This window comes from Pagrus major, chromosome 22, assembly GCF_040436345.1.
Source record: "Pagrus major chromosome 22, Pma_NU_1.0".
NCBI classification, from domain to species: domain Eukaryota; kingdom Metazoa; phylum Chordata; class Actinopteri; order Spariformes; family Sparidae; genus Pagrus; species Pagrus major.
The window spans coordinates 24,433,490-24,455,383 of record NC_133236.1 but is presented as its reverse complement, the minus strand read 5'-3'; the positions used below and the strand labels follow the sequence as shown (position 1 = coordinate 24,455,383).

General features: G+C 44.5%; 1 protein-coding gene across 4 annotated transcripts in view; it reads right to left on the bottom strand.

Annotated features, from left to right (window-relative positions):
- Nucleotides 1–460: 460 nt before the first annotated feature.
- Nucleotides 461–21,894, bottom strand: part of ino80 (INO80 complex ATPase subunit) — a 38,302-nt gene continuing 16,868 nt past the window's right edge. For 2 of the 4 annotated variants that reach the window (XM_073492878.1, XM_073492881.1), the window contains exons 28-37: nucleotides 14,706–14,833; nucleotides 9,673–9,767; nucleotides 9,044–9,116; nucleotides 7,873–8,031; nucleotides 7,606–7,708; nucleotides 7,419–7,507; nucleotides 6,663–6,818; nucleotides 6,075–6,246; nucleotides 2,858–3,073; nucleotides 461–2,078 (exon numbers count right to left, since the gene is read on the bottom strand). In XM_073492878.1, coding sequence (XP_073348979.1) covers nucleotides 1,864–2,078; nucleotides 2,858–3,073; nucleotides 6,075–6,246; nucleotides 6,663–6,818; nucleotides 7,419–7,507; nucleotides 7,606–7,708; nucleotides 7,873–8,031; nucleotides 9,044–9,116; nucleotides 9,673–9,767; nucleotides 14,706–14,833 — 1,406 coding nt within the window. In that variant the 3' untranslated portion in view covers nucleotides 461–1,863. The remainder of the gene's footprint in view (nucleotides 2,079–2,857; nucleotides 3,074–6,074; nucleotides 6,247–6,662; nucleotides 6,819–7,418; nucleotides 7,508–7,605; nucleotides 7,709–7,872; nucleotides 8,032–9,043; nucleotides 9,117–9,672; nucleotides 9,768–14,705; nucleotides 14,834–21,894) is intronic. The other 2 variants (XM_073492879.1, XM_073492880.1) reach the window with 2 other exon arrangements.

Below are 21,894 nucleotides of genomic sequence, written 5' to 3'. Positions count from 1 at the left end.
GGGGCTATCTAAGTCAGCTAACGTTACAGCTCAGCTATGCAGGGCGCTATTAATGTTTACAAGCCTCTCGTCTCACATGAGTAGATGCATGTTTTCTTCTATGCGGCGATATAGCGGGTGTAGTTCGGTAGACATCCAACTGCTCACAACAACATCTGTGGATCATCTTGAGTGACCGGGTCATGATTTCTGGAAAGAGACATCGCTGTGGAGTTTTTCAAATTAATTTTTTTGGCACTTTGAGCACCACGAGCCGAGTGCCTTCAGAGAAAAATATGGTTTTTAAATCTTCGGGGTACTGTACCTTTAAAATATGCAGTTTAATATCCCATCGCAGTTCAGGACAGTTCAGGACTCCCCATTAAGTTCTTTATATTCTCACATTGTTCATGTTTCCGTTACGTTATCCATCTGATTTGAGCGAATGACGCCATTTACGAGACCACAAACACAATGGGAATTCAGATTTAGCACTCCTTTATTTTCAGTTGGCTCCTCCTGTTAGTAAAATGGCCGACGCATTTCTTCATATGTACACATGACCTATAAAAATAGACAGGCAAATGAGGGAAAAGCCAGAGGAAATGTCGCTCTCATCATTATGTACAATCAATATAGAACATCGTATTTTTAAATCACACTATAAACACAAAACAAACAAAAACCTAGAACAGATGTAGTGCTCAACTCAGGACACTGATGCGGACCTTTTCTTTTTTTTTCTTTTTTTTCCTCCTAAAACATCAATGACATCAAAGAGAACCACAGACTCCTCATCACGAAAAAACAACTTGTGAAAAGTAAAAATGGCTTCAGTACAATTTACACTGTTTTACAGGTGAACATCCCATCGGCAATTATAGTGAATTGCCCCATTTTTAACACAACTCAAATAACTTAAATATTAGACAACCAAATAATTAGAAAATAAAAGAATTCATAAATTTATTGTTAGCAGCATTGCCGTATCAACCGGTACCCCTCATTTTGGAATATAATTTTTTTTTTGTAACATCCATTCATTCAATTTCTCATTGGACAAAAAATATATAATCAATTTTCATTTTCCTTCTGTACGGGAATATATTTTATGGACAGGAAATCGTCAAAATGCCGAGACCTGCCATGTTGGTGCGGGCACTCGCATCGTTATTACAAAAATAAGAGCTTTAGTAGAAAAGCTGTCAACGTATTGTTTTGGTAACCTGTTTTCGTTGGTAAGGTGTGGGTTCACATTGAGCTCCGAAATGCAGAATCATCCATCGAACATATCTACAGAACAATTAAATAACCTAATGTACACGTATGAGAGTCAATAACATCGACAAAAAAAGGAAGACGTGGCTCAGTGCATTCGACAGAAAACTCCTTCGCCTCTCCTACACTGGCGATCACGAGGATTTTCGAAGCCCTTTAATCCGCACGCGTCGGTTCACGTCTGTGTTGTAACATCACAACTAGGTAGTGAATCAAAAGAGTTTCCTGTCACGGGTAGAAAAGTACAGTTTGTCTTCTCGAAAAAGCACTTGGAAATACTCTCGTCACAATGCAAACAGAACATACTCAAGGCAGATTTTGTGCACCGACCAGGACACACTAAAATAAACTGTGAAACAAGAAATGTGGAGGCTGGTGGGGGGCTGTACCTTCAAATGACTGTGTGTGTGTGTGTGTGTGTGTGTGTGTGTGTGTGTGTGTGTGTGTGAGAGAAGGGGGTCCTTTTTAGTTGCTGAGCCAGGCGTAGGGGCGTCTGTGGGGATCACAGTGAGAGTAGGTCAGTTTTCTGCATGTGTGTGTGTGTTCCATATCGAGACAGTTGTGCGTGCATGTGTGTGAGGGCACATTCATGTGTGTATGAGTGCATCATCGAGCCCCGGGACCACCAGGGCCCTTGCCTTTCCTGACTGCGCCGTGGCTGCTGCTGTGGTGGTGGTGGCCGTGGGCCAGCTGTTTGTGGGGGCTCGGGGTGGAGGCTCCTCCTTTGGCCTGGGGGGAGGAGCTCCTGCTGGGGTTGAAGGCGGGGCTGGTACCAGACCGGCCCAGGGAAGGCTGCAGGGGGCTGGACGCAGCGAGGCCTGCTGGGAAGAGGGATGGACAGGAGCACGGTTACTCTCTAATGGAAGTAGCAGTGTGTCCGATACATATATACTATTATACGTACAACGCATAATAGTTTACGTTTTAAAACCTTTTCCCCAAAATGAGTCATTTACTCTGAACAATGTGAGGCTACTACAAATTAATCTCAACACTTCCTCTACATTTTTCACAATAAAATTACTTGAGCATTCCCTTGAATACATAGGCTTTTAATGTGAAAAAACATCCCCTCGATGTTTTAATTTCTCAGCCTTCATATGTTCATGCTGGCCATAAAGTTGTTATCATCAGTCTCAAATGTTTTTGGCCTTCTATTGTAATTTTATAGATCTCAGTTTAGAAATAACTCTCAAGCATTGTAGTCTTTGGCAACAACAACAACAACAACAGAGTCCCTTAAAAAGAAGCTTTGAGAATGACGTTTACGCCATGTCAGCAGAAAAGACCACAAACACATTACGCATTGTAGTTCACACAAACACTGTTCTTACAAGTCAGCCAACAAAGCCTTTTCTCTTCAGATGTGCTTGTTTTGAGTAAAACATGGCTAGTTTGGCCTGTTTCTGATTATAGTTAGAGGCAAAAATGTGAAATCTGAGAACAGTTTCTTCCTCAAAATGTGAAACAGGAGAAGAAAACTTGCAACCAGGCTGAAGAAAGTCATTCCTTCTACTGGACATTTAACAAGCAGTACTCTCATTCTGATTTCTGTGCTGGACAGCTGTGGTGTGTGTAAGTGTGCGCAGTATTGACTAACCTTTAGAAACACTGTAACCGTAGGCAGCATACGCTGCGGCAGATGCAGCTGCCGCACCAGCCATCGCTCCTGCCATAGCCGCCGCGCTGCCCGCTGTTGACTTGCGCCCGCGTCCTTTCCCTCCAGACTTCGTCCCGCCTCCTGACCCCTTGGGCCGCCCCCGACTCCGCCCTGACCTGCCTCTGCCCGGACTGATGGTGTCTGAGGCTGAAACACCTGAAGGGGGAAGGCAAACATATAAAAGGAATAATCAGAAAAATGTTTTTCTCCTCATGAATACATGATGACTTAATACAGCAAACGGTTCTGAAATCAAGTAAGGCGGGAACACACAGTGCTGTAAGAGAGATGTTCTGTCTGCCTTGGCCTTAACCCAGTCATTCATAAAGTTTTACTGTAAAATAAAATTATTATTATGATCACATTAATCATTACTCATCACTACCATAACTACAGGCTCAAGCAGAAACTGGAATGCTGCTCTTATTTTCCGTATGGTGTGCAGAATTAGAGCCAGTGTCTGCCTCACCTCACTGGTTATGAGCCTTATCCTTCCCGGACCCTCTCCCCCTCTGTCTGACTCCCCACTCTCTCCACTGGGTCTTGCATGTTTCCATCCAGACACTGTGGTATACAACCCTTCTCTGTGGGGGGAGATGAGCCTATCCTATCACTAACACCCAGGCACAGATGAGATGAAAACCCCTCTATAAATCCCCCTCTCTTCCCCTCCTTTTAGGCCTTAATCTCACTCTTCCTCCCTTTTCACTCACTTGTCCAAGTTTACCAATTGCTCCCATATTCGAACCTTCGTTCTGTCTTTGAAACCTTTCATTATAACGTCATTCACGTGTCTGAGGGCACCAACTTTCTCCTGGTTTTTAAGCAGGGGCCATCAATAATCTCTCTGGCAGGAGCCTCTTAGCATGGCAGCAAAAATCCCAAATGGGTTTCAATGAAGCTGCATGTATTTAGGAGGGATTACCTTATTGCAACGCATCCAAAGTACAAATATACAGTGTCGACTATAGGCTCGCTGTCTGTCTGGATCCCATAGTACAGAACATACTGAAACATGGCTGCCAAGGCCAAATAAAAAGCCTCATAAATCTAATAATCAGCTGCATAATACACATGAGGTAATACACTACTTGTCTCGATGCACGTAAGCCTATAAAAACACAAGTCCTGATAGTGAGGGGAACATAACAAGCCCGACTTCTGTGTGCAGTAATGACCTTCGCGTCAGTCACACTGTTCTAACAGATAACAGGTCACATTTTATTTGGCACAACTGGAGCGGTGAGGATGAAGGGCAGCTGCACAGATTGCATGTACGGGGATTATCTGAAATTAGGAAACCATAAAATATGAACATTTACACAGTGTGGGTCAAACTACTTGGATATAAAAAGGCCCTCTAACAGGCAAAACAGTTTTTATGTACTAATTACATTTTCAAGATCCTTGAAATCCTACTTTGGGGTTGAATGAAGGTTTTGATTTGAATATTTTAAATTTCAGCAGCTAATTTCTCTCTTTATGTGACGTACTCAAATTTAGTGGTAGAAGGAGTGCTCAGATCCTCTACATAAAGGTATACTTTGCTTTTTCTGAATAAACGACTTAGTAATTCCTCTTAATTATCACTTACGTCCCAGTGGGAGTGTGTGGCAGTGGCAGTATCTGCCCTGCCATCTGTCCATGTTTTCTAATTTTCTTCATATTTTTGCTGTGTTGTAGAGTCACTAACAGTGTGACTCTATAAAAACATCGTGACCAGGTACATCGCTGTCTCCGTCTCTCTCTCCTCTGCTCTGTCTGTAATGGATGTATAAAGAGCAGCAGGTCTGTGTGTCTGTTTGACCGAGGGCAGGGCTACACGCGCACACACAAACACACAGCCGGGACAGAGAGCAAAACAGCAGACAGGATGAAGCGTGCACTGCAATGTTTAGCTCTTTAATTAACTGCTCTGTTCTCGCTAATGCCGCTCCCTCGTTTCATTCACTCTCTAGCTCGCTCAACCACCGCTGCTCTCTCTTGCTGTCTCGACAGTTGTGCCGGGGAGGAGGGGCCGACTTGAATAGTGTGTTTACGACAGCAACCAATAAATTCTACATTATTTATCTTTGTCTTTATAGTAATATTAATGAATTTGAAATGTCACAGAGGTAAAATCAAGAAAATGTACTTAAAATGTCAAAAGTACGTAAAATGTTCCCCTTCACAGTGTTAGACTATACTTTATTACAATAGTGGATTATTGGATGCATTAACGAGTAAGTAAAATAATTATGTATGTTAAATTTAAATCCTCAAATTAAACAGTAACTACAGCTGTCAGTTAAATGTAGTGGAGTAAAATGTTCCAGTGTAGTGGAAGTATTAATCAAAATTGGATTTAATTACTGTACTTGAGTAACTGTACTAAGTTACTTTCCATTGTAGTAGTCCAATTGTTTGACTTGCTATTTTTCTTTGTTTGGGCTGATTTTCCCTCATGACTAATCACAGGGGATTCAGATCACCTGTGCACAGGTGGGGGAGACTGACTCATGATCTGAGGAGTGGAAGCAGCTTGGGGTATTTCCCTCCCAGCCAATCAGGGTGTGACGACACCCTGTTTGAAGGCTTAAAAGAGGTGGGAAATAGCAACCCGGTGGCTCTCACCCTCATACTGAATCGCTCCCTGAATTACCAAGAACCTCATTCCCCTTAGACTGTCAGCCAGAACTCTGGTCTATTTGGGCCCTATTTTGTTTCTGGGCTGCCCACATCTTTAGTGAGGAAACTTTGTTTTTTGGGGGGGAACCCATTTAAAACCCAGGCCCCTTTACATCTTCAGTTTACCATTTTATTTCCCTGGGGCCTGTAGAAGAGGCATTTATTTATTGTACCCAAAAGAGGCATTTGTTCATTTATGGGTTTATTGTCCTAGTAGTGCACATTATGTAGGTTGGGCTGGTCTGTAGGCAATTTACAGCCAGTACCGCTACACCACCACTGCTTAAATATGACAATTTCTTTTGTTGTGTAAGTATTCATTATTTTGTTTCAGCCAGTGCATATTTCTGGAGATTCTGTCCAGCCAATAACCCATTTTCAATCATTCTGGTACGATCCTGAAATAAGACAATGGCAACGAAACAGTATATTGCTCCACTCCCTCAAATATCAAGGTCAAAGGTCAGCTGAAACATATCTGCTCTCTCACCATTCATGTTGTCGGACACTGATCCAGACACAGAGGAGGGGGAGTTGGTGGCACGAGACTGCGGCGCGGAGGACACCGGATCGTCTACGATGACCAGCATGTCGCTGCTGCTCTCGTCTGCGTCGGCATCCGGGGGTAACGAGCCGGGTTGGAGCTCGCTGCTCAGGGAGATCTGGCCGTGCACAGGAGCACACACAGACATACACACAGGCTGGGGGTCAGCACCACGGGAAACAAGGGAACCGGGCCGGTGAGGCAAAGGGAAACAATAGAGGAACGATTCAAGGAACAATGAGGAGAAGGACGGGAGCAAAGAAGGACAGGAGGCAGAGGAAGTATGGAATATGTAGGATGTAGAGATTACGAAATAAGGAAAAGTAAGGAATTGAGACAGGATAGATGAAAGAGGAAAGTAACACATGGAAAGAGAGGAATCAATAACCAAAAAGAGGAGTGAATATTAAGCAGAGACAGTCTGTGAATGCCTCTGTAAGATAAATCACATTCCTAAACAGTATTTCCTTCCTCCTCCAGCACGTTGATAAAAGAACACTGACTCCCTTCAGGTTTTCCTCTGGATTCCCTCACCTCACTAAAGGGACTGGGCATGGCCGAGTCCATCTCAACGCTGATGAAGGAGTCGTCTCCGTCTGCAGAGAGGTTGGAGTTGTCGGCTGAGGGTGCGTGAGAGATGACCAGGTTGACCTCCTTTTTCCTCTTGTTCTCCGACTCCTCGTTTTTCTTCTTCAGGACAGAAACAGATAAGGGGGAGCAGGGGAGGTTAGGTTTCATAAATTTCACGTTCATTCCTTGTTGTAGCTAAAATCTCACATCCTTCAGTCTCCTCTACAGGGCCTATGGACGCCTATGTCGAGTGTTCAGTCAGTTGTCCTGTCCGTCTGTCCAACATTTGAGTCTAGAGCAAGATAACTCAAGAAGGACGGGACAGATTGCCGTGAAATCCGATACGGATACGGTCCCCAGAGGATGATATCCAATGATTTGGGTGAACCCCGTGACCCCACATCAAACAAATGGTTGGATTTTAATGAGACACTGACCTTTTCTCTAGCTTCAGGTCAAACTCTACTCTTAGATATAAGACACATTAAAATCTAACAGTCAGATTACTGAGCAAATTCATGCTCCCCAGAGGATGCACCCTTTACACTTTGTATACTGCTCATGTCACCCGCAGGCCAAAATGTAAACTCTGAACACAAGATATTTCATGATCTATGAAGATCATCGCCACATTTGAGTCAGTCATGCTCACAAGAAGATGAACCTGACATGAACCTAACCCTGACATTTGAGGTTCCTGCCGTTCACATTGTACTGTACCTTCTCGGCGTACTTCTCCCTCTTTCTCTTGCGCTCCTTCACCTTGCTGCACTCCTCCTGCTGCCTCTTCTCCTCCTGTCTCTGACGCACTACAAAAGAAAGACACAATTGATCATTTTTTATGTCCCCCCCCCCCCCTCCTCCTTATAGTTATGGTAAAGAAAACCGAATAAAATCACAAACGCACATTTCTTCTCCAGCTCATCATCGTCCAGCAGCAGGCTGACCACCTCTTTGGGTTTGAGCGTGTCTGGTTTGAAGTTGCCTCCAGAGATCACCACCCTTTGGATCTTTAAACACGAGGACAATAAAGCATTAATCAACTCTGTAATTAAATCATACTTGTAATGTGATTAACGTTCCTGAAACAGTTTTACTGGGATAGACTTGAATGGGAAATGTTCCCCCTAGTCATATTTTTTTTTTTGTATGAACGAGTGCGCCTGTTTCAGACCTCGCTCTTCTCCTTGGCCCGCTGCAGGATCCTCTCCTCGATGGTACCCTGACAGATGAGGCGATAGACAGTGACCTGCTTGGTCTGACCCAGCCTGTGAGCTCTGTCCATGGCCTGTTGGTCCACTGTGGGGTTCCAGTCGCTGTCATAAAAGATGACCTGAAGGGAAATAAAAATGATCTTTACTTTTCTGTAACAACCCAAGACATCAAGGCCACCCGTGCGCCAGTGATTATTAACCAGGCAGTTTAATTTCTGCGAGCAGGAACATGACGCGGTCACTCGCTCCTGTCATTTCTGAGCCTAATCACAAGGATGTGTTGTCCCATGTGAATTGCCCTTTAACATGACAGATGTCCTGTGTCACTTCAACTCATTGTCATGAAAGCTAATCCCACTTGAATGGGGCTATAGGAGGACACAAAGGGAGATTATAAGAGAGATGTTTATACACATAAAGAGAAATCATCATTCATATAGGCAACACCCTCCCCCCTTCAGTACACATAAATCTATACTGTATAGTCATTATGTCAACATGTTATTATAGGTAATCCCAAACTCTTTCCTGACACAGAAAAACACACGGCAGAGACCGTACGCTGCACTGGCTTTGATGTATTTCTGAAATGTTAGTGCTGTTGAAGTAGGGCTGGGCAATACACTGATATTATATCGTTATTATCAAATGATTTTAAAGGCTGTGTTACAGTAAAGTGATGTCATTTTCTGAACTTACCAGACAGTTCTAATACATGTCTTTATCCACTTCCTCATTATATTCACATTACTGATGATTATTGATCAAAAATCTCATGGTGTTAATATATTAATATGCCAGTCCAAAGCCTCTGGGCTAGCAGTGTAAACACCAACACTCCCCCGGTCCTGTGAGCTTCTGGAGGTCCGGACTGCTAACTGCATGGTTAACTGGCCTAACTAAGCTTAATGGCAGCTAGCTAGCATGGTCAACAAAAGTTAGCTGTTACTCTGGTGATGTGCTTCCCCTAATTGTTTTGAGTAGGACTTCAACAGGTGGACAGTTCTTACATCTTACAGCTGAACATTAAGCTCACTTTGTACAAGAAATACCAAGATATATTTATCACTTATCAACACTCAGCCTAAGAATACAGAAATATGATTTTTTGCTTTTCCTCGAGCGACTCACAGTGTCAGCAGCAGTCAGGTTAATTCCGAGCCCTCCAGCCCTCGTACTCAGCAGAAAGACGAAGATATCCGTCCTGCAGAGGCCAGCGGGGGAGGAGAGGAAGAGGAGGGGGACAAAAAAATCAAGAGATATCATTTACAGCTGTACAGTACACATATCCATATGCAGCATAATGGCACAAAATTAAGTTATAATGTAAGTTAAGAACCAGTCTCGAAAATGTCAAGACAAATGTAAAGCCTGGCAGCAAAACTGGGCCTAACTGACAATGACACAGTAGTATAACATATTAAAACTTTAAGAGGAGAGAGGCATGCCAAAGGGAACTTGTACTTGATATCAAAGGTAGAGTCATGTTGCCTCAAAATAAACCAAAAACTCTCTAACCTACATCTAAAACCCAGCGCCTCAGAGCTGCACACTAATGTAAACCAGAGCATGTGGATGAAATATACACACATGCACATATTTGGACGTATACATGTAAAACTAAACTGTTCACTGATTGCTGCAATATACGAAGAAGGCAGATTTATGGTTAGTTACCGGCCAATAGAGGGGGTGTTTGGTTTCCTGCACGTACTCACACGTATAAACACACACCATAGATCGTATCTATCATTACCCACCGGCTCTGGAAGTCGGCCACCATGTCTCTGCGCTCCGAAATCTTGGAGGATCCGTCGAGGCGCATGTAGGTGTGTTTACGGTAAACCATGTACTCCTGGGAAGACAGGACAGGATAATGATGAAAACTGATGAGATAATTCTGCAAATCGTCTCCAAAAATTCAAATATTAGGACATGTTTGTAAGTGTGAATAAGGGCTGCTCGACGTGGTAAAAAAGAAAAATCAGAATGCAATTACTTAGACAGATATTTCAGTTTAAATATGATCCACATTTAGTGGGAATGATTATTTCATTCATTTCATTTTCATTTCCAAAAACTTACAGACCCTGTAACTGTTTTTCTTCAATTTAACATATTCTCAAATATGCAGTGCTATTTAAGTCTTTCTCCACGGAGCTGACATGCCCTGCAGGTCTACTCGTTAAGTTCCAGGGGTGAAGAAACACTAATCTTTCATGCGAGATTCTCTGTCCGACAGCCACTTTTGTGTCCAAAATCTCAAAATCCCACATTTCTTATGCGCATTTGCTGGAGTTGAGACCTCAATCCCAGCCCGGAGAGACATTGAGAAATGCAGAACTTGATATTCTATCCCCCCAAATGTCTTGTGTGTTTGCAAGTGGGCGTCTCGAGTGCAACAGCAGTGATGAGGTGACATGTTGATCTCTCTTTAAGCATTGCCCCGGACCCCTGACCCCCTCAATCAAACATGTCAGTGCCCCCCGAACTGACGAGGTGGTTACAATTACTGGCACACATCACATCTCACCTCTCACAATCATTACCAATGATAGCAATGATTTGACACTATGTTTTCTGTGACCCCCCCAAACCCCTGTCATGACACTCGGGGGGGACCTCCTGCCCTCGTCTTTCTGTGTGTCTGGCTCTGTTCCCAACAGCCCCATCTGCTCTGAGTGAACACCACATTAGGGACCATTAGCCCGCTGCTCGCCAAACTGCTGCTGACCTTGTTCAATTGAGGTTTGATAGCGTGCCAGCAGGATGTTGCTCTTGCAGAAAGCCTTACTCAGCCTTCCTAATCTTAATGATTCATCTAAGTCTAAATCATCAGGAATAAAAGTTCAGAAGAGGATCACCTGAGATCTGTATTAAGCTCTGCGACTGTAAAGCTTTTTGTGGACTTTCTCCAAGAGTGCTACCACACTGAAACCTACACCTCAACAGCTGGCAATTTTCTCTCAGATTCTGTTCTAGCTGGCGTTAATCAAAAGTGACACTGCTGTATTTCTGCTGCTTTTCACTGAGTTTGTAATGTGTTCCACTGCAAAATGTTATAAATCAGGGTGTAGGTTGCCTGGAAAAAATGTTGATCTTGTTCAACTAACTGTCAGCAGGATCATATCAAGTAAAAACAAAAAGCGGCGAGGTTGTGATATCTGACAAACAAACTTGAAATGATGTATGGGAGGAGAGAGGCGCAGGAGAATGGACATTTTGTTTAAAAGCATGATGTAGTTTCCTCTTTCCTGTCTAATACTTCTGGATTTTTTAAAACTTTAAATCTTCAGACTTGGCATGTGCATGAAAACCACCTCTCAGAAAAAGTGGCGGCTAGGTTGTTCTCAACTTCCCAAAACGATAATGAGTCCCCAAAGTCGAGGAAAAAAAATCTTTTTGCATTGTGTATTCATTGCAGGTCTTAGGTTGGGAACACAGAGTGCATGGTCACAGTCTGTTTCCGACCCCACAGCTACAAAAAACTGCTACTTAAAAGAACATGACGTAGTGGCACTGTAGATACATTTAAGCCAGCAAACTGTAGATTGCCAAGACAAAGGTCTTCGTTAGGACTGAAATGCACTTCACATCAATATGTCATAACTGCAGTAAGTGCCATAATAGCACAGTACGAACATGTTGTACCAGCCTGAGACAAGAAGTAAAACTTGTTCAAGTGCTACAATTAAAGGAGCTCTGTGGAACTTGGTTGTTTGTTTATGTTAGCGGGCTCCATTTCTAAACTAACGCCAGCTACTGTTGCTCTGTTAGCGGAGCGGAGAGAGGCACTGCATGAAAAATCCTTCACGAAGACATCCACAGGCTCGTACAGGCGACCGAGAGAGATGGGGAATGTCTCATTTTCCATGTCGCGTTACAATTCGCTCATAAATGACCAATAAAAAAGTGATTAATACATGTAAATTGTAACACAGAGCCCCTTCTACTTAAAGGGGAACTCCAGCAGTTTTACCCATCAAACTCTGTTTACAAGTTAAAGCCTTTTGTGGCTCCAGAGGGAGCTCTTAAAGGCTGATTAACTGCCTCAAGTGATGTCATTTGATTAAGCATCAGTGGGGTCTTACGACTACAGGTTTGAGTTTTTGTTACAAAACCTTACTTGTCTTTTTCTGACTCACACTCCTTGAGGCTACATTACCCGCTACTACGCATAACTCGGAATTAATCGTCTGTAGTCGGGTTGCACTGTGGCATAAGTAGGCGCATGTGGAACAGAAAAGACCCTTTTTGTTTGCAACAGTCCATCACGAGTCCAACAAAGTTAAAGGGGTGCAAAGCTACATTGGCAGAGTACTCCTGAGTGATTTCATATCATAAAAGTAGAACAGCATCCCAGTTCAGACTATTGCATGAACGTGTGCCATGATAGCCGCTTGGAAAATACTGCAACACCATCCGTCTATCCAGAGCCTGAACTTTAACAACCTCAATAAATAAAACTTCAATACCCATGATCCCTATCACATGGCTCTTTATGCGTTGTTACAAGCTACACTTTTTCTCTTGGATTTACAACCACAGTGTGGCAGAAAACTATAATAAGTAATAAATATTATTCTGAGTGTGTCACTGTGCCCCACTTTTATATTGGTTAATAAATAAAAAGAGGAAGTGAGAGGCTAATACAGTCAGAGTTGTATATCTACAATCTGTATTCTTTGATAAAAATCTGCTGCTGATTTTCTGGCTGCAGCACCGGGGAGTCAGTGTGGGCATTCCCGCCAGCACTGTAATCTAAGCCGCAGACTTGCAGTACAGTAAAGTGCCTTCTAAGCAGCCGCAGACACACAACTCAAGCAGGGGAGGCAGTGACTTGGCGGTCCGGCTCTGCTATCGGCTGCTGCCAGAGAAAGCCAACAATGTTATTTTTCTTCAGGCCACCCGGATCTCGGCGATCCATCACCCGACGACGTGATGTCACCAGAAGGACCGGCAGCCGACCGGCGACGAAAACAATGACGCTAATGACAGAGATTAGCGTCGGCCTCTCCTCCACTCTGTCCCTTAGTCACAGTCTCATGTTCAGGAAATCAACTCCATCTGCAGATTTTTTTTAATTTTTTCTATATGGTCGAGGAAAACTGAAGCCAGACTGGCTGAATATTAGAATTAATTTGTGGATTTCTTAGCAGAAGAGATGTTGTCTCAGCCTCCCATCACTGTATGAGGTCACCGACAGTGTAGAAAGGCACTCATAGCCTGGAGGGACGACTACAGGTGAACCGTCGGTGAGAAGAACACTAACACAGAGTGACTGACTCGCGTTATCTAAGCCATCTTCTCAGCGCTGCCGTTTTCCTCTGGCCTTTAAACACAACAGGCATTCCCACTGTTTTTCAGACACACAGGAAGACGGTCCTTAACCACCTGGGCTGGGTCCATCTACCATCAAAAGGTTTGGCTGTGGAAACAGCACAGCGCCGTGTGAATGGGGAAGGAATTCCCAATGACATCATGCTCGAGGCTTTTGGCTCCATAGCGATGTTTGCAACAAATACGGAGGCAACAATGGAGCGTTGCGCCAAGGCTTTCTACACATGACCGCCGGCGAAACTGCTCTGCGTTATTGTTTTCCTATGGAGAGCGATGACGCAGATTCAACTTACTCGAAAACAGAAATTATTAAGACACAGAGAGTGATGTAGTGGATTTCTTCTTTTACAGTCCTTGTTCATAAATTACCTTGACGAAATGATGACGTATCTGCGTTGACTCTGTGCCCATTAAAGCACTTATCTTGTGGTGATAAGAGTAACAAGAGTCGCTTAAACTCACCCTGGCTTTTCTCTTTTCTGGCTTTGTGTAATGTGTTTTCCATCTCTTTCCCCCTCTGCCCCTCCTATATCTATTTTCAGGGTACATACAGCTTTTTAAGAGTAAAATTCCAAACTCTCAGTGCCTCTATGATCACATCTACATTAATGCTATAAATCCAATTGCAAAAAATGAAGTTTACACAAATCCTTTATAGCCACAGGAGTCAATATATATTGTCACTGTGTCTATTCTAACAATGAAAAAGGAACCAAAAGCTGAAACATGCTTGTTTATTTTGCCCACAAAAAAATAAGACCTGTTCTCTGTAGGTGCCGGAGTTCTGTCTATTTTTGACACTTTATTTATTTTACTTGAATTTATTTATTTCATTTCCAGGCGATTCATATTTCCTTTGATTGTTTGTTTTGATTGTGATTATTCAAGTCTTGCAAAGTTCAAAGGCGACAAACAGCTAGGGCAACAGGATCATTTCTTTTCAATTATTTAAAGATTTTGGTTTATATGTGTGATTGTGTAGATAAAACACCAGATTATGTTGAAAAATCAAGCTTTTCTGAAGGATTATATGCAAAAACAAACATATTCCTAACCTTGAAAACATTACAGTTAAAATTTCTTTCTCCTCTAACCTTAACCCTGAGCCCTTCCTACTTGCATCTCTCCCCCTCCACCTTTCCTCTCCCCTCGCTCCTTCCAGTCATCCCTCCCATCTGGCTGCCTCCCCTGCAGATGAGACCCCGCTAATTAGGCCTGACCTGTTAATTAGCCGTCTAATGAGTGCACTAACGAGGGACAGGCAGGCTGATTAGGAGTACTGTAGCTCAATACCTTGCTGATGGAGTCGGACCAGTTTAACAACTGGCTTGGAACAGCAACGATGTATGCGAATGACACGTTGAAGGTGCACCGTCAGAAAAGATTATTCTTGGTAGATGGTACCATCTACCATCTAAATTAATTTCAGCAGAGTGTGTGTGTGTGTTTGTACCTCCAGCAGGTCTATCATGCGGGTCATCTGGGAGTAGATGAGGACTCTGTGTCCCTGGGACTTTAGCCGACTCAACAGGACATCCAATGTGTGGAGCTTGCCACTTTCCATGATCAGGCTCTCCTTATCTAGAAGAGGGAAAGAGAAAAGACATGAATGAATACCAAAACTGCTACTTCCACTTAATTTTACACAGTCAGGATGTCCACCGTGACATTTAAAAATACATTTTTGGTGCAGGTTATTAAGAAAACATGAAAAACACCTACACATGTATTGGTTACAAGCTTGTCATGTCACTCCTTTCCCTTACTGCAAAGATTTAGTCTTTTTACATAATATCATAATGTAATACATCTGCTTCCTCACTGAATACAGAAAAGCAGCCCGATCAATTCAGAGGTTATTAACTCCTCCCGAATCAATACAAGTCTTCGATAGGGCTGCATTCTCGGGGATAAAGACCCTTTCACCAGAGCGGATCAGCCCTGAGATCAATCCTCCTAAATCTGTCCCTGATCTGGCGATTGTTTAAATAAAGCATGTGCCCTTATTGACTGGACGTGCTGATGAGAGCAGAGAGAGTGAGAACGGGACAGAAAGAAAGAGAAACTGGGAGAAAAAGTGATTTACACTCCATTTCACAACAATGGCACAAAAGACGAACAAATACGGCCTAGCAGTTGGTCTTGGTCACGTTACTGCCACCGCCACATCACATGTTCTTCAGCCGCCAAACGGGGAGCAATCTGACCCTGGGTCCGCTGTTCAAGTGGTTCCCTCCACGTCCAGCTGATGAGGAATTAACGTCATCTGGCACAATGGCAGAATGAGGAGAGGGCCGGGGCTGCCATCGACCCAGTGACAGGCACACTATGGTGTTTGACCAAGGGGTCGTGACCCCAAGTGGGGAGAACCTAAGGCCAGGTCCAGGGTCAGCTGACAGGGTCGAGCCAAGGGTTACAAGAGAGTCCCTAAGGGAGAGTCAGGCTTTGCCGCCTCGCACTCGAGTTGGGACACTTGTTCCCAAGCCCTTTTGCACAGTGAAAACCTGGCCTTATAAATATTTCCCAGTCTTATTTCCTTGCTTTGTCAAAGTAATGTAACCAACCGCGTTAAAATCACGTGCTATCAATCCAAAACACAAGGTCAGGAAGCTGAGGCTGTGATAAAACATGCATACGACAACGTCCTGCCACACTATACGTAAACCCCCGAGATTAAATCATTTCAAAACTCTTAAAGACAATCATTACAAGACTCACAAAACCAACTGGATCTTTCTCCGTTTTTAACCGGTACCATTCAATGCTAATGTGTACTCAGGCTGAACCCTGACCTGTGACCCTTTAGTATAGCCCCCCAAACAAGGTCAGGGCCTGTAGAGGTGTTAAAGAGGAACTAATAGAACAGATGAACAGGGGAAACACTCTGGGGAGGGATCGGAGGGCTCACCTACAGGTCACTGGAGTGGTGGGTAAGCCTGTCAAACACATTCAGCCCTGGTCACACAGTCTTAGAGCCTCTGGGTAGGCATGGGGCAGAATAAGATTGTTTCACAGATCGCAATAAAAACACTTAGGATACATTCTACTTGTTTGGAGTATGAATTCGACAGGTGGCTAATTTCTTACATATTGCACCTTTAAGCATATTTTGATGACTATCAGGATATCGTGAAACGTAAATTATTTTGGCCGGGATAATCGTGACATGAAGCTCTCACGTGGTCCGTGCCGCATCCTGTGCAATTGTTGACAGGATGAGTTTTCAATCAAAGTTTTATTTATGCCTATTTCTCTTGTTTGGGTTTCCTCCAAACAGCTGGTGTACGAATGTTTTCCACTGTTGTTGTCATTCCTTGTTATGTTTCAAGTGAATAAATTGAGATGAAGTGGGCTAAAATTGTGAAACTCCACGAAGGAAATGAAGACATTGAGGGAAGAAAAGGGAAAAGGGAGGATAATAAAAGATAGTCAAAATACATGCATGGCAAGAGACAATAAACTTAATCTGAAGCAGATCCAGCTAACTTTAGATTTACTGTAAGGTATGCAGCTGTTATACATTGCTGTGGCACGATTCAGTGCGTAGCAAGATACCAGAGCACCGCAATCCTTGAGATACACAAACACTGTAAACGGCCTTCAAAGGCCTATAATCAGCCTTGGCGTCAAGAAAAGTGGCTGAATTGAAAAGTAAAAGGAGGAGAGCGTGAGACATGCAGAGGATTAGGAATGAGCAGAAAAGAAAACGGTCCAGACAGAAAGGGACAGACGGAGAGTGAAAGGGGGTCTGTGGTGGCTCCGGCTTCAGCGAGGCGGTATTAGCACGGTGGCGGCGGTGGTGATGTTGTGGTCAAGAAGAGACGGGGCCTCCTCACCGCAGGTGCCAGCCTAACCAGGGCCACTGCTCAGTCAAGGGCAGCGACCAGCGCTGCTGGCCGCACTGCCAACCACCCAAATGCAAACCACCACTTGGCAAAGATGCAAATGCTCATATAAGGCAATATTGCTCAGCCCCTGCCTCCAATCTGTTTCTGTTTAGCAGATTATATCTAAGCCTCCAGACTCCAATGTCATGTTTGAAGATAGGTTCAACCCCCTATAGAGGATTTCTGTGGCCAAACAGGACTAAATGTGGTATGTATTTAAACTAATTCTTGAAGGGCATAAACTGTAAATCTGAAAATCCCATATTAAGCAGTTGGATACTATTATTTCTGTACGAAGAGACATGTCAGTCTGGATAATCCTCTTGTTTGTGCCTGGATTATGAAGGACACCATTAATAGGAGAGCTGCTCTGCTTCTTAAGAAAGCCACATTGTGACATTTGACTACATTGATGGGATCTCCTATATTTTGATCTTTGTGTGCCAGCTAAAGCCCCAGCCCCCCTTTCGCTGGGACACAAAGATCAAAATATAGGAGATCCCATCGGCATCGGATCACTAACATATTCGAAACCCAGATGATTGATACAAAAACAATGCTAAATATATAAAAGGAAGCAGAGAAACCGATGCAGGACAGGAATGATAAGACTTTGAAAAAATATATATATATATATCCCACCCCTGCAACTATCCAAACTCCCTAAAGCCCAGCGATGTGGCTTACAGAGAGAGGTGGCCGAGTTCAAAACATTTAGAGCTGCATACAGAAAATCCCTATTTCTAAATATCGCTGCCATACCCTATAAAGCCCAGCCAAGAAAATGAATAATTGCGATTTGGGAGGGCTCTGGTGGTCTGTCTCACTCCAACATAACACTTATGGCTTACATTATAAGCTACATGTGGCTGCAGTGAAATGCATGACCATGGGTCATAAATGTGAGCAAACTGGATGCAGTAACTGTGCATGTAACACGGATTGTGAGGGGCTCAAAGGGATTAAAATGGATATTTATATACATCGAACTCATGTGGCACTTTAAATGAATTGGCTCGGTTGAAATTCAATCAAAATGAGTTTACACAGAAGCAGCAGTATGAAAGGAGCCTCAGATCCGCTCACACTCTGGAGGAAAATGTGGATTAAAACGCACTAAAAACGGTCACAAAACAACTTTCTAATTGCGGACTGACGGGGACGAGGACTGCGTTTGAGACCACACCCCAAAACACAAGCAAATCCCATGTGGTGTCACACCACTCTGCCGTTGCTATGGATACACATATCAAGCTTCACCACCTGCCCTGCCCCCCTTTTCACAGCACCCCACCACCCACCCGCCTAAATCCAATCCAGTCTAACAGCGGTATTCACCCAGCCAGCCCTCCCCATCTCCTCCTATCCGTACCTCCTGCTGGCAGATTAGGCTACACTCCCCTGTCCCTCCTCTCTCCCCCTTTCTACCACATCCACTGCACCCTCCAGCTCCCTCTCTCCATCCGTCCCTCCTCCGCAACTACACACTCTCCCCTCCTGCTCCCCCCTACACACCCTCTCTCTCCCTCCCCCTACTGTCTGTCCCCTGACGGTGTAATCCAATCCCTGTAGGGCCAGAGCCAGGGGCCTGACACGGTCCTGACCCAATTAGAGGCCTGCTGCCAGCTAATTAACCCCGGCCCAGCCCTGGTGCCTGGCGCCTGATACTCCCAAACCAACTACGGCGCTAATTTCATTAATACGCCACTAGAATCTTCTGTCCTGTCCTGTCCCCTTCCCCTCTGCTGCTGCTGCTGCTACTGCCAAAGCCAAGAGCGGAGCCGCCCCTAACCAGGGTGGAAGTGGGCCAGATGCGATCGAAAAGGAGATGAACAGCAGCGAGATTGCAGAATGGAAAAAAAAAAAAAGAATCCGGAGCTGATGAAAGAAGATGGATGGATGGTTATGTGAGAAAGAGAGACAGATGGGGGGCCACAGAGCAGGTCGAATCAACGATCGAACCGAGCGTCAGCCCCTCACTGTATAATGATACATTACACTGTGAAATCAATAAGTCAATGGGCAACACTTGTTCAGCACCGCTGATGATGGAAATATTAGCCCGACACTACTTTGCTGCTTCTGCACATATCGACAAAAATCGGACTTAAACTTAATTTTCTCGCCGCCGCGGCATCAGCGGAGCTAAGAGCCAGATGCCATCGGGAGGATTTGGACGCTGGGAGCGAGGCGACAGACAGAAAACGGGAAATTTTGGGAGTCTTGTTAGGGCTTGGTGAAGATCTGTCTGCATCTACGCAGCATCTCCACTCTGGAGCGGAGCCAGATGACAAACATGAATTCCTGAAAGCACCAAAAAAATGTCTGAGTGACTACTTGTGAGAGAACGTGAATAATGGACTACATTTATATGTGTGTGTGTGTACATATGTTTGCAAATACATCACTGTCTCCGCTCAAACATGCAAGATGAGCACTTCCCTTCTAGGAGTCGTTAAGCAGGGGCAGAGACAGACAGTCTGTGAAGGTTTCGTGGGGGAATCTCACCACACCACAGCAGCCCACTGTGAACTCTGTCATTAAGATAGATTACTGCTAGTTACCCCTGGCCAGCAGCGGCTCGACACACACCACAGATGAAAGCTAGCGGGATATGGGAGAGAGTGAGTTAGATGCTCCTTGGCCTCCATGTTCAAAGATGTCATCACAGAGGTATAATGTGGCTAATGTCTCCCCCTTCAGTCTCCTTTTGGATTAAGTTTCATTAAGTATCAGTGAACTGTTTTTTCCCCTTCTTATGGCCACATTATTGGCCATAAATTGGACAAGGAAATCAAAACATCTCTGTCCCTTCACTCACTTCTTGGCTGGATGTTTTGTTCCGATTTTAATTTGCTAAATTCCGCAGACGGGTGCCGGTGCCAGTTTAACGCAGCTTGAGAGGGGTAGAGTCAGAGACGGTGATGTGGTGAGGCTGGCCGTCTGTGTTGTTTTGAGCCTGTCTATCAGAGAGCCCGGGGGAAGCTTCCTGCCATTTTACTGGAGAGCAGAGTTTCTTTGAAGGGACAGGAAGGCAGAACTGCATTTCCCACAGCCTGATGTGGGCTGCTGCCTTTGGCCAGACCTGACTGGCCTCTCTCTCCCTCCCTCATAGTCTGATTGATACATAGACACACACACACACACACACACACACACACACACACACACACAGTCCTCTGCCATCTCCTTCTCAGCAGTGACAGTCCATTCCCAGCTCACGATAAAGCTAGAAAAAGAGTCCGGACTCGGCGCTGTAGTGAGAGGGCCGTCATTTTGTGGAGCGGCTCCTTCTAATTACTGAAAGCGACACAGGGGCCACACAGACAGCGAGGAGGGTTTATTTCTGTGTCACGCTGGAATGTTCTGCAAATAATCCTGCGGCACGCATGTTCAAAACGTTCCTTTAACCTGACGCATCATAACGGCATGAAATGAGGCCTCCCTTTGAATATATAATGCAACCCAACTGTTGCTATATGTGAGGTTTCCGGAAAAAGTGAAAGAGAGGCGACCGCAGAACTGCAGCAATTTAGCAAACAAACAAGACTGGAATGTCCCTCTAATTATAGTGAAAACCTCCTCTTCTGCTGTCACTGCCTGGTGGCTCAGACTAGATGACTGCATGGGCTCAGTGCAGGGCTGAGAATACCCTGCGTTCATCTTTCTTGTCAGAGAGGTGCAGCGCTATCACATAATCCACAATATTAACATCACTGAAGGAGCCAATTCACCCCTATATGGATGAAAAACTTTTGTCCTTGACATCATAACAACATCAAAAACAAATAAAAACAATCTGAGGCCCAAGACATTACAGCCTCAATTGTTTTTTCCTCCTCAGTGGCCTGATTCCTAATAAGTCCTCTGATTAGATTCCTCCATCGATATCAGCGGGCAGCCGTACTCACGCCATGGCGCTCAAAACAAACAGTTATTCAGCTCTGCCATTTGTTCTAAAAGGTGTGGGTGCTGGGAGAGCAGAGGAGAGGGAGGCTGGGAAACTTCAGCCAGGCTACTGTACATATCTGGGCCTTGATGTGGCAACAATGTGTTCAGCGGAGAACGGCAGCCGGAGTGTTGGGTCACTTCCTTCCTACCGAGGCTGAGAAAGAAGTGGGAGACCAGACGGGTTTGAGAGGCTGTGGCTAGATGCTGATTTCAGATCAGTTCGCGGCTCCCGTAGGTTAGCGGGGAACGGACAGGGGTTAAGCTTGTCCTCCTCGGCTTGTGTGTGTGTGTGTGTGTGTGTGTGTGTGTGTGTGTGTGTGTGTGTGTGTGTGTGTGTGTGTGTGTGTGTGTGTGTGTGTGTGTGTGTGTGTGTGTGTGTGTGTGTGTGTGTGTGTGTGTGAAGAAAAGGCAACGCCGCTGAGCGTGGGAGAGTGTGTGGGGAGAGGTGAGAGACACCTCAGGCACCCGTGTGAGCTCCTTGAATGGACACACAAACACACACTCTCTCACACACACACACACACACACACAGACGGACCATCTATTAGTGTTACCTAACTAAGCACTTGAACAATGACCAGTAGCTAAACTTCCTCGCTTTGTCTGCCTCCGTTTAACTTCACAAGAGCTTTCAGACGGTTCTCACACAGACACACAAATACTTGTTTTGTTTCTCACTTTTACACACAAACACTCTCACGAGCACATGTATACACGGATGGGTAGAGGACAAAAATCAAGCATTACAATATTAAAATCTGTGGGAGAGTGTCTTTAGGATTTTAAAAGGGTTTTGTATCACGT